Genomic DNA, 13,374 nt, shown 5'->3' on the forward strand with positions numbered 1-13,374 from the left:
GAATATAACTTATGTAGATGTCTCCCTTTACTCATAGTGCAGGGCAGAAATTATTTCATGAAAATAGCAAGAGAAACAAAGGGGAATGATCCAGCTAGATTAAGCAGAATGATGACCAGCCAGTTCCTTCTTACATTTCAGTTATCATTTCCCTCATTTCAGAGACTTGAAAAATTTAATGCCTTTATTTACCCTTGATTACTTGATCAGAGGTTTTAGGTGGGATTTAGAATAAACACTTAAAAATCCTACTCTACTTCCACCATTTCTTCCTTTCAAAAACTAAGTCCTTCAATGTCAGTTGGTGGGTATAAGTCATGACTCCAGTAAGCTCCAGTGCTGTTCTGCCCAGCAGGACTTTGCTGGGGAGTTATTCAAGGGACTCCCTCCCATACCTCTGCATTACAGGGAGGCTGGTTTAGGAAAAAAAAAGTGGGAGAAAGAGATAATGGGTTCATTTGTGTGGATAAGGGAATTATTTAAGAAATGGATTCAAGATATTTCTCCTTGAGCCTTCAACAAACCTTAATAAAAGGGGCAGGAGAGATGTTTTTGTTTACCTGTGAAAATGATGCAGTTACTGAGCAAAATGAAAGGGCAGCAACACTCAACACCTTTACAATAACCATAACTCCCTAAAGGTATTTAATTTTTTTGTTTCATAAAACTAGTGCTACAATATGTGAGGAATGTAGCCCTTTGAGAAATGGTGGGGATTTTAATGATATTGGTTTTCCTTTTTTTTTTTTAAATTAAAAAAAACCAACTTAAAAAAAGACTTTATAAGCTCTGTGGATAAATCTTATCTGGTAGGACTAGTTTGGTTTCCTTGATAGAATAAAAGAAAGTAAATTAAATTAGTGGTAGGAATTTAAGCACAACTTTTTTCCAAAACTACTTGAGGTTCTCTTCTGCACATCATTAGCTGCAGAAATTAAGCTGTGCCTAGCCTGTATCAACATACCTTCTAGTTTATTTCACTAGTGTATACTGTGATAGTTATCTTTTTAAGTGCAGGAATTTAAATTAGTTTATCCACAGAATTTAGCATCTTTTTTTTCAGTAACACAAATTGTACTTATTTGTGATCACACTTAGGTCAGTTTGCTAAGACCTCTATGTTACTGAGAGAGCTCCATGAACTCTCTAGGCTAAATTATTTAATATATTTAGAATTTCCTTTCCTGATATGCAGTCTTATTCTGTGACATACATCATTATAATAAAGGAAAGAACAAGTAGGTGTGAACTTTGAATATTAAAACTTAACTTTAACTTAAAAAAATAAAAAAAGAAAACTTTGTTATAGATATTAAGCTAATAATTCTTGCATAAATTTCATTTTTATGTGCTGAAATCCCTTCTTAATCTCAAGAGAAGTCAAAGCAAATTGTTTAACTTACTTTTTTCAGGAACTGCAGTTTGAGAGACTGACTCGAGAACTTGAGGCTGAACGTCAGATTGTGGCGAGCCAGCTGGAGAGATGTAAGCTTGGATCAGAAACTGGAAGCATGAGCAGCATTAGGTAATGTACAAATTGTTGAGATCTTTATAATTACTAAATTTTGTTGCTGTTATGAATTATCACCAAGAACAAGTTTGATTTTTTTTTTTTTTTGGTAAAAATAATATACACTAGGGAGAGTGAGATTTTAGTAGAGTTTGAAAATTTGCATTATGACCTGCTTTCTAAAAAGAAAATGTCTTGCAATTTTGTATCTTCTTTGTTCAGTAACAAAATAGTAGTCACATTTGGAATTCATTGATTTGCTGGAGCTTGAATGGATTATCAGCAACTTGTTTCCACCACCAATACAGCTGTAATTTCCAGCTGAAGATTTTTAGCTTCCTAATTGTAGAGATGTGTTGATAAGTTTTGTGAACCTGTTTAACCATAATTTTATCATTCAAGGTACTAAAATGTTTAGAATTAATTATGTAAAGCTGCTGACCTGCCTTCAAATGTCAGGTATATCTTCATGAGGAGATATAAGTCCCTTTCTTTGTGTAAACATTGGTTTACTTTAAGAAATTTTTCTGGTACGTTTTTTAGAGGATAACAAGTCTATTTAAGAAATTGTAACAAAAGAAAACTGATCTCTTGGTTAATTTAGTGGAAGTGAAGACTCTGCATTTTTTAGCTGCTTGGTAAGTGTGTATCTTTGTTTTCTCAGTGAACCTAATAAATGGAAGATGATGGTACTTGAGTTTCAAGAATTGAGAAAAAAATAAGTTGTATAGGCATGTGTTCTTTTTTATCAGTGGAAATATGAATAGATAATATTAAGTATAGCATGCCAAGCTTAGTGCAAAGTTTTATGTGATCATAGTGGCAAAAATACAAAAAGCATCAATCACTTCCTTAGTTTATACAATTCAAACTACCCTTCAATCAAGTGAATGATTTTTCCATAAGTAAGAAATAATTATTCAGTAGAACGCCAAAGATGTAACAAAAATATGGAATTCAAGTTCAATTAAAAATGGCAGTAGTCAGAAAAATCTTTCACTAATTCGACAGAAGCTGTACATGAAGTTGACTTAAATGTAAGCATTCTTAATAAATCAGGTGAGAATTAACTCCTTAAGATAAACTCTTACTTTGTATAAAGTCACCATCTAGACTTGTTAACATTAGAGAAAGTTACTTATAAGTATTGAAGCACAGCCTATATTGGCATGTCAAGTGTACTTCTCTAGCACTTTAAATTTTACATATAGTATGACTGCATTTCAAGAACATTATCTGAAATATGTTTGAGTAATACTCAGGTATTTTTAAATAATGCTGTTATTTTAGGATTATTCCAGTCAGTGGTATGAAGGGTGGGAAATTTGTAGTTGTGCAGGTAATGTTTCCTTGGTGAACTTTTTTCTTATTGATAAGTTTATACTATTGAGTTATCAGTGATATCAAGGTCAGGTGACTTGGAATGAGTTCTGAGACTCCAGTTATTCAAGAAGTTTAATAATTGGACTGCTAATCTGTGAGTAACAGAAGAATAATGGAATCAAATAACAGAACAGATTTTATGCAAATTTTTGCAATTGCATTACAATTTGCAATTTTGTACAAATTTTCTGTAATTTGCCCTTGTAATATTTTACATATGCAATTTCTAGCATTTAAGCTAAAAGCATTTCAAGAAATAGCTGAAATACTGTTTTGCAGAAGATAACATTGAAAGCTTACTGTTAGATAACTGTCCTTAGATTTAGCAAGTGACACAAAGAGGAAATAAATAATAATCTAATATTGTTTTTGTTGGGTTGTTGTTATCCCATATGAATTAAATGAGTAATCTTCTGTCCAAAAAAATTCTAAATCCTCATTAGAGAGACTTAGAAATAACACAAATGCAAAATGAAGTCAAGTATCTTTCTGACTGCTGTGCTGACTTTTCAGTGGTCATCCAGATTTGAGAAAGTTTCTTTAGCATTGTATTCTTGATCTGCAATTATATATACTTGATCTGTAGTTATTTTTTGGGTATTGGGGACTGTATTCAATAGGAATTTTGCCAAAAAGGCCTTGCGTACATTATTTTCAGGAACAGGTACTTGGATGTGAACCAAAGGCAGAATAAGTCGCTTCTGATAAAACTGAAGAAAATGCTTAGACCATGAGTTAGGACAAAACTCGTGAACTCTTCCTTTCCCCAGTTTCCCTGTTGGCAAACTTTGAACTGTTCGTTACTCAGCCTGCTGAGTATTAAAATTTCATTATACATTCCATAAGGAGGCAAGTCATGTTCTATGCTGCTCCATTCCTCTGGCTGAAGTGCTTATTCCTTCTGGGCCAGATCTATCAGTCTGTCACTTCCTTTGGTGTGGGGGGGTGTCAGAGTTCTTCAGCCTCTGATAATTTTAAGCACATACTAAATAAATGTACTGTTAGCAAATCCTTAAACCTTTAAATTTCTGTTTCATAGACTTTGTCACTGGTTTTGAGCAGTTTCTTTGGTTTTTTGTTGTTTTGGGGTTTTTTTGAAAAAGCCTTAGTATTCAAATTGAGAAGCGTACCTCAAGCCTAGCCTACTTTTCTTCTTTGAACACAGTGTTTGCAAATTGGTCAGGCAACAGACTTTTTCTCAACTGAATTTCTACCTGCTACTGAAATTGGTAGAAGTGATGTGACATTTGGTATTGAAAGTCTCTTGGATAGACTGGCATTTGTGCCTGAGTGCCTGAGGCAATATGCTGAAGTTTCTGTATCTTACAAGTAGCAAAAATACAGTCTAATAAACTGAATAACGTGGAAAACACACCTGCTTTGTAAATGTGGTTTTTTTTCAGTCAAGTTATATCTCTCAGAAATGCATATACTGTTCGCACTTTATTACCAGGAAAATTGTTTTCCTTAAGTAGATACAATTTTTGCAAATTCACTGAAAATAGAAGTACAGCAAGGCTAATTGATAAACCTATAAGATCCTTCATTTCAAGAACATTGAAGAAATATCTGGGATGCCTTGTGACATAGATAGACAGCTGCTGCTGTGTTGGTCAAATAAATAAAACTTCAATTACAGTTTTCCTGTACAGATGTCATTGTTTGATCTAATTTAGGCTACTTATTGTGAAAGGATATATAGTAGTCTTTGTAGATTTTAATTTTAAGGATTGTCAAATGCAGTAACCTCATAAGAGGTGAGGCTGCTGTAACCTAGACCAGCACAGACTAGAGAAAAGGGCTGAATGGAACCTTATCAAGTTGAAATTCATAAATAATTTGCAAATGCATCTGGGATGGAGTACCCCCTTGTTAAAACACAGGCAGGGATAGAAAACAGCCTTGCAGGAAAAGACCTTCAGGACCTTGGAGGTCTTTTCCAACCTAAGTGATTTTCTGAATTACTGTGATACTTACTCAGTGATTCTCTGAGCCAGCAGTGTGTCCTTGCAGCAAAGGCCAGCTGCACCTTGGGCTGCAGCAACGAAAGTGTAGCCAGCAGATCAGGACAAGTGATTCATCCCTTCTGTTTGAAGCTCTTGGGGATACACCTTGAGGGCCCTATCCAGTTTTGGGCATCCCACTATAGGAAAGACAGGAGCATGCTGGAGCAGGTTCTGTGCAGGGCTGCCAGGAAGGCTGGTGGCTAGAGAGCACCTGGGGTGTGACAAGAGGCTGAGGAAACAAGGGGTTTTAACTACAACAAGAGAGGGTCAGGAGGGGCAGCTTCTGATTGCAACTAGGTAAAGGAAAAACGTACAGAAGACAGGGCACGTGTTCTCAGACGTGCATTGGGGTGGAATGATAGGTGACAGATGGAAATTGTAACACAGAGTGTTTTAATTAGGTGTAAGGTGTTTTAGGTGTTTTTCAGAATGAATTTGGTTAAACATTGTCACAGGTTACATTGATAGATTCTAGAGTTTCCATCTGTAGAAATAATAAGGACATTCTGTTCCCACATACATTTTTCTGTGTTTTTTATTACTATTTCTTCATAAATCCTGGGAATAGAATTGTATTAGTATTCTTTTTTTTTTTTATTTTTTCCCATAAAGTTAAAGGCTCCCCGGGGAAGTGGGCATAGCATCAAGGCTGCCAGGATGAAAGAAGGATTTAGATAAAGCAGGCACATGGTTGGATTCTTGGGACTGTCCTGTACAGTGCCAAGTGTTGATGATCTTTGTGGGTCCCTTTTGACTCAGGATATTCTATGATTCTATTCAAGTATTTCAGAAAAAATCCCTCTCTTGCCTGAAGTGGTGAATGTGTTTGCTTTTGCCTGTGAATGTAGTGTTAAAATTAGAATATAGGTACTAAAACAAAGTTGAAAAATACATGGTTAGTATGGATTCTGAAGCCAAATATGAGCCAAAAGACAAGAATATGTTTGTCATATTGTGAGAACAGAACAGGGTTTTTTTAATGCATAGAGTTTGATCAACAATCCTGTGTAAAAAAACCAACTGCAGCTTTCAAGTAAAATTTATACACCGTCATACATATTGAATATACATTTCAATACATATTAGAAAATAGTTTAGCCTGCATTGTGGTTCTTTGTCAACTCAGGATTTATCAGTTAAAATGTGTTAAATTTTTTCACATTGGTTTCCTTACGGTAATACCTCCAAATGCTACTGGGAAACTTCTAACTTGAAAACAAAAATTAAAAAATCTTTTTAATTAAATGTAAATTAGAAAGCTAACTTTTAAAAAGAAAAAAAGAAGTCAACAATTATTGCAGAGCAGAATGAGAAAGGATCAGTACTTTATCATTACCTATGAAAATGCCAATTATAATGATTGTACTTATTTTTTTAAAAACAAGCCAATAGCATGGCTATTTTTAAAAGGATTTTTAAAAGTGATGTTCTTTAAAGAGATGGCATTTCACCAGTGGGAGGAGAAGACTTTACTAAACTTTTGTCAGCAAATGCTGTAGCTCAAAATTAATCTCATTCTGCAATGTGTGTTTGCTTAGTAGCTCAGAAGCTGAATAAGCTTTAAGTTTCTTCACACACTGTTGTTCATCATTGTGAATTGTGTAAAGCTTAACAATTCATACTTGGATGAACTTTTGTCAACTGAATTAATAAAAAAGTTTATTTGAAATAAAATTTAAAATGGCAAAGAAGCATTTAGGTTTTTGAAAATGTAAGATTATAAAAATATTCATCACAAATTCTACAAGTCAGAATTAATTAGCTGTGATAAGATAACATTTTGTAGGGGGTTTTCTGTTGTGTCTTCTCTGCCTTTATTTCACAATGATTTTATGTTGCTATAAGTGACCAGGTCAGGTCAGAACCTTTCAAAAAGATACAGATTGCTCTGCTCCTGAGAGTTTTGTCAATGTTAAGCAGAGTACTATCAGATATATTTCTAGATCTTGTGCAAAGCTTATCATGTGTGGGCTTGTGATAAAGCAGAACATCCTAGTAAAAATATTTTGTGGGTTTCAAGGTAGAAGAGATTAATAACATCCTACCATTCTTTGCTAGGAAACCTAGTTTTGGTTATAATGCTGTTAAGCCAGAATGAAGATGAAATTAGCTGGAAGGAAGCATTCAGTTGGAACAAAACAATGGGAAAATGTGAAAGAGTTTGGTGTACCAGAAGGTTTTCTTTCATTGAAGTGTTTGCATTATTTGTGTTCTTTGCTATCTCTGGAAGGCATGAATCCAAAAAAAAAAAACCTTTAAGAAACATCACCACTGCCAAAAAAAACCAAAGCAAAACAACAAAACACAGAGATTTTCTTTTAAAAAGTTGAAAAGATGGTATTTTTGTTGCATTCAGAATCCGTAAGGAGTTCATTTGTATCATCTCAGAAGAAAAGAAACTGAAGCAGTCTGTGTCAGACCATAATTAAGAAGGAACAATGTGGGTTTAATGCTCACCACTTTTTAAAAGGTTGGTTTGATTTGTTTTGTTGTTCTGATTTTGTTTGGGGTTTTTTTCCCCATGTCAGTTTTCAGCCTATGGCTTAACTAAGTCATTGAGGGATTCCTCCCCAACCATTCATCTTTTCCGATAATCGACTGAGCTACCACAAAAAATGTTTGTGACTTTGTTGGCTTGCCAGGATTGCTAGCTGATGGCTGATAGTCACTGTGCTAATGTGTGCCCAGCCAGGTAATAGCTGGAATCCTTCTGAAAATAGGTGGGAGCACTTCTAAAAATTGGGCTACTGATTTCCATGCCCACAGTCACAACATTTAGGCATTTCTCATGACGGGAAGGTGGAGGAGCAGGTGCTGATCTCTTCGCTCTTGTGAGCAGTGATAGGACTCAAAACAACAGGAAGCTGAGCCAGGGGATGTTTAAGTTGGATATCAGGAAAAGTTTTTTCACCTGGAGGGGTGGTCTCAGGCACATAGTGTGACTCTTGGGGTGTCCTGCTCTGGACCAGGAAACGAGAGACTTGATGATCCTTGTGAGTTGCTTCCAACTCAGCATATTCTATGTTTCTCTGATTCTGAAATCTTGGAAATTTTGTGGAATACAGTAAGTTGTCCAGAAGTAGAATGGGCAGATTCTGCATGTTGTAACTGTTACAGTATACATAATTTCCTGTTTGACATCAATAGTTGATGTTCCTGGTGTTGTGTGTACCACCACATGTAAGAGAGTTTGAGTCAGAGAAAAGGTTTTAGAACCCGGGGAAATACTGAGGATAATATTTTCAATACTTCAGTATCACTTTGTACTTGGTATCTTTTGATCGTTTGATTGTGAGACCTAGAGACCTGAAATGTGGTGAACTCTGTATACTATTAGACTTTGTCAACAAATTAGTTTGAATTCACCAATAGAAGAAGATTTTAAGAAAATGGCACTCTAGGAAATAAATTATGGCTGGAACAGTTGGCACAATTAATATTAGTAATGCACCTACTTAATTATATTCTGAAGAATGACATTTTACTGGATTAAAGTATCAGACTTGTGATCTGATCATTCCAAACAAGCTGATCTCAGATTAAGTTTGAGCTTATTTGTACTCAGTTTATTGTATGTCCAGCATTGAGGGAAATGATTTATAAAATGCTACGGTAAGAAATTGGTACAAGAACAGAAAAATGAGGTGAAGTCAAAGGTTGTACATTTTTTTTTTAATTTCCATTACTAGAATATTTGTAGATTCTTTGTGCTGGTTCTCCATAATAAGATATATCAAGAGAACATTTATTAGATTAGTCCTGTTATCCTCTGCCAAAAACTAGCTGGTTTCATAGTTTTTTAACAGATAAGCTTCTGTTGCTGAAAGACAAGTTTCCAGAATATGTCCAAACAATCAGGTTTGGTGCAATTTTGTTTTATACAATACATCCATATCTTTTACAGCAGTAGTATGGATCATATAATTCCCAGATAGATATGTCTCTGAAGGCACAAACTCCAACAGGACTTTTACAACACCCCTTCTACAGACACTCTCCCTCTTTTTCTGCTTGCTGAATACGCTCCAGGTATATACTCATCTCCATGAGAGGAGTAACCCAGTGATATTCCGTCAAACTCATTACACTGGTGCGTTAATGAAATCAAACATCAGATTTTCATTTAATCTCAATAAAAGGAAGCTATGTCAGTAAGGATATGGACATTTTTCTGCCTTAAGAAAGGGTCTTAAAGTCTGAAAGCCTTATATGGGGCTGCCAATTGTCACTTATATTCTCTCTCAAGTTTTTTCTTGATGTCTTCTGTTTTATTAATACAGAACATATAGGAATAATACAGGAAAAAGGACATAAGCAAAACCACAAAAAAGCAGAATGACAGCAGAAAAAGGTGATACTTTACATATCAACTTTCACTGATATGTGAGCCAATGAAGACTATACTTAAAATAAGTAAATAATCTACCTTAGTGCACTTTAGGCATACTACTAACTTTCTTGAAAACTGTTTCCAAATTTTACATTCACAATTTAAATGTGTGTTTGAAAGCCTGACACTTGGGTATGGCTAATTTGAAATATGCATGGAATTGCTGATCTTAAGAAATACATTGTTAATGTAAAACTTGTTTATGTCTTACAAAATACGGTTGTGTTGAGCCTACTGTTCACAAGCTGTTTGAAAAATCAGGACACTTCAGTTTATCATAAATGGTTGATAAGCACAGTAGTAGTTTGCCCAAGGACACAATAATAAAAACTATAATTTGAAACTTAAGGACATGTAGAATATCTATCAAGAATGGGGCATGAGTGACAAGTCTATTTCTCTACAGCCCTTCTAGCTCTCCTTGCTGGGCACTGCTTTAATAATTTGGCATTCTTTTTGTCCCTGTCCTTCCTTATCATGTGTCAAACTGTTTTTGGATAGGTTAGGAGGAAGACAAAGTTGAGTATATATTGAGGAAATTGCCTTATTATTAAAAAGTTCATGAATTTAGAGTGTTTGCAGGCAAGTTTGATAAAACTTCTCCAGGAAAGCTCATTTTTAGTGCTTACTGCTTGTGAGTCTAAGGAACTAGATAGTGATTTTGTGATATCTTAGATGTAGAATACAGCTGAAAACATGGTGCTAGTAAAAAATGGCCATGGACAATCAACATCAAACATTGAAACAGAAGTAAGGTATCCAAGGTGCTTTAAGGAGTCAGTTCTGAGAAACTGGACAGAGACCAAAGTGCTATCTGTCATCAAAATTGCCTGCTGCTTTATATAGAACCAGGATTTCAGTTGTTCCTTATTTTGATAAGCTGCACCTTCCAGGTTGCATATTTCCTTTTCAAAATGCACATACTGAGGCTTTAAAGGGAATTTCAGCTAAGTACCTTTCTTGCTGTTTTTATAAATTTGCACCAAAAGACTTGTCAGAGGAAGTAAACATACCTTTGCACAGAGTTATGGAGATAATTCCCTATTTTCCTATAGTGCTTTTTGCCTTCTTCCTAATGTGGTGTATGATGGGGCAGAATACTGGAGCTTGGAGGGAAGTCTCTTCAGTGTTATTCCATTCTTCCTTGCATGCTGCCAGGGTAAGGAGGTATCCTTTGAGTCCAGTGGCAAGCGGTTAAGAAGCAGATTTCCAGCTGCATTTAACATCCCAGTTAATGCTTGTATGGGGGAAAGTTAGAGGGGAGGAACCTTTGTTCAAAATGTGGATGAAGCATCTGGTAGAATGCAGATTCAGTCTATAAAGTGTAGATTGGTCAAAATGCAAGACTTGAGAAGTGAAGAGCACGTTGAAGAAGGATGAGGAAAAAACGGTAGCAGAGAAAAGCAGAAGACGTGGCTAAGGCAGAGGAGTCAGGGTGCTATATTCTTTCCTTACAGCTGGAGGATCAAAGAGTAAAGTTGAAAAAAGCCCTTTTATCCTGGCTACTCAGTCTGAGAAATCTCAGAGTAATTACTGAAGAGATCTTACTGTCTTCATTTGCTGCTATAAGCAGTCATCACATCTGTGTATCGGTTCCTGATCTGGTTATTAGGATCCCTGGATGTCTGGAAGGCTGTACAGAGAAGTAAGAAGCAAAGAATACCTGTCAGGGATTCAAATGAATCTTTACAGTAGCAGCATTAGGCAGCAGAGCAATTCCACAGGTACAATTCCACTGCATTGCCTTCAGCTGTTACAAGCAGATAGATAGTTCTTTTCCTAATGCACATTTTGCAAGTTTTGAAATCTATTGGTCCTGTAAACAACAGTTGTCCCTCCAGACAAACATGACTTATCCCTTGAGCAGTTTAAAAATGAAGTGGTCATGAAACAGAAGTTGTGTAATAATGCATTTGTATAAAGACTAAGTCAAAATGCAACCAGCTGAATGTGTCCCAGAATTCCAGATAGAACTTTTCTTCATGTGTGTGTTTCACCTGTGAAAACAAAGCCTATCTTATTGCTTTCTTGAGGAAAAAAAAACAAACCAAAACAAAAAAAGTCTGATGTTGAGTTTCAAAGAACTATTTCAAAGAACTTTTGCAGTAGGCATGGTAATTTCTCTCCCTTTACCACCCCTACCTTCTGCTTTTCACCATCTGACCTTGTGTAAACAACCTTGAATTATGTCTTGAGCATCTACTCTTCTGATATCTTTCTTCTGCAACCCTGCCTAAATTTAAATTCCACCTAAATCACTAGACACTGTAATTTGACAAAATAAAGCTCTGCTATCAGTACTGCTTTGCTTTGGCAAGTCCTGCTCACCTTTCAGTGCAAATACAGGAACAGTTACTAAAGGTCCCAGCCAAACCCTCATCCTGGCTACTTTACCTGTCCCTAGCAAATGATGAAGTTATTTATCTATTAAGGTGGCTTTTTTGGGTTCTTGATTTTAATAAAAGCATAGTTGTTTTCCAATGCAATCTTGAGAAACTGAATAGAAATGTGTTGATGGAAGTTACAGACTTCCCAGTAGTCACAGCTTTCAAAGATATACTACTCCTTTTGACAGTAGTAATTTCTGCAGTCAGAGCAAAAGTGGATCCTGTATCTTGCCATGATTTGTCTTGATAAAAAAAAGATGAATTTTGTTCTACTTAGCTGTAGTGTTTGATACAGCAAATTTAAAACTTACCAATTCACTTAGAAAACAATTTGGGAGTGGGTTTTTTTTCCTGTCTTATTATCCTAACTTTAGAAATTGACTGTTCTATTGCTCTTAATTTTTTGGTATTCTCTCCTTGCTCTCCTATATGTGATAATTGGTCCCAATTATCCTTTGTGTTGTCCGTATACTTTTCTGTTGGATTGACATGAACTTCTTAATGGTGCTGCTACAACTGTGACTGTTCTGTGGTGGAAACTGAACTATGCATTCTTTGATACTCACTTATTTCAACTACCAGAAGTGCTCAGGAAGTATTACTAGTATATTTAGTTGAATTCCACGGAAGGCATGAATGGACACAGTTCTATTCCACTGGCATCTCAGAACTGGATAGCAGTGTACTTTGAATGGCTAATTTTAGATGCTTTCTAGGCATGTTGCCACTTGAGCAGTTAAGGAATATTTTATAGGCTTTAATACGTTAAACTTAGAGGGGCTTTTAAATCCCTCATGCTTTCAGCTCATAGATGTACTCTCAGCTATTGCTAATTGTGAATAAACACTGTGCCTCCTGCTGGCTTTCCTTTACTCCTTCTATTGTTACCTTGTTCTCTACCCTGCTTGTTTGTACAAAGAAACGATGAAAAAACCCAAAGACTAAAACCAACCAACCAAACGAAAAACCAAAACCAAGCAAAACCCCAAAACTTTTGCATCAACTCACAGCTTCTTCACTCGCTACAGAGCAATATACCCTAACTCCCCAGGTACAGAGAAGGAAAATTTGGTAGAAATGTTTTATTTATGTATGTTCTATTATCTTAACTAGATCAAGATTATATAGTTGTATTTTCTTTTCATTTAAATCTACTTTCTGAATTTTTTCTTGAAAGTCTTCAACATAAATGTTATCACAAAGATGGCTGTGAGTGCAGCTGCAATAGAATTCATATCAAACTGAGTACAGTCTGAAGTTTGCCTAATTTCAAATATCCTATGAAAGTTACCTTAAATGTTCCCAATATACCTAGTGACTTTTTTGACTGTATTCATGCATGGCTAGCAGGAGCCAGTGGCTAACCTGAAAGGAATGTCTTTAGCTTAAATAAGAACACTTTCTTCAAAGCTTACCAGAAAAAGCATTAAAAAAATTATAGGGCAGCAGTAGCCGATAGGAAAGTTTTAGCTTCAGGGGAAGTTCAACAAGCTTCACAGCAATGGCATTTCTCTCCCCACCAGTGAATCCACAGTTTCAAAAGGATTAACTTGGTAGTAGATTCTATGAATTCTGGCCAGTATTTCCAGCCTCCCTTCTGGGTTTGAGCAGTGCTCTCCAAACTTTTTTGTTCATGAGCCCCTATCAGTGAAACATTTTGAGCATACACCCACAATATATGGTTATTTATTTATCAAT

The 13,374-nt window shown here is 35.6% G+C and overlaps 1 protein-coding gene across 6 annotated transcripts in view; it reads left to right on the forward strand.

Annotated features, from left to right (window-relative positions):
• Positions 1-13,374, forward strand: part of CTNND2 (catenin delta 2) — a 638,555-nt gene that overhangs the window by 244,766 nt on the left and 380,415 nt on the right. For all 6 annotated transcript variants that reach the window (XM_064428418.1, XM_064428428.1, XM_064428464.1 and 3 more), the window contains one exon: positions 1,413-1,525. In XM_064428418.1, coding sequence (XP_064284488.1) covers positions 1,413-1,525 — 113 coding nt within the window. The remainder of the gene's footprint in view (positions 1-1,412; positions 1,526-13,374) is intronic.

This window comes from Passer domesticus, chromosome 1 (assembly GCF_036417665.1).
Source record: "Passer domesticus isolate bPasDom1 chromosome 1, bPasDom1.hap1, whole genome shotgun sequence".
Classification (NCBI taxonomy): Eukaryota; Metazoa; Chordata; class Aves; order Passeriformes; family Passeridae; genus Passer; species Passer domesticus.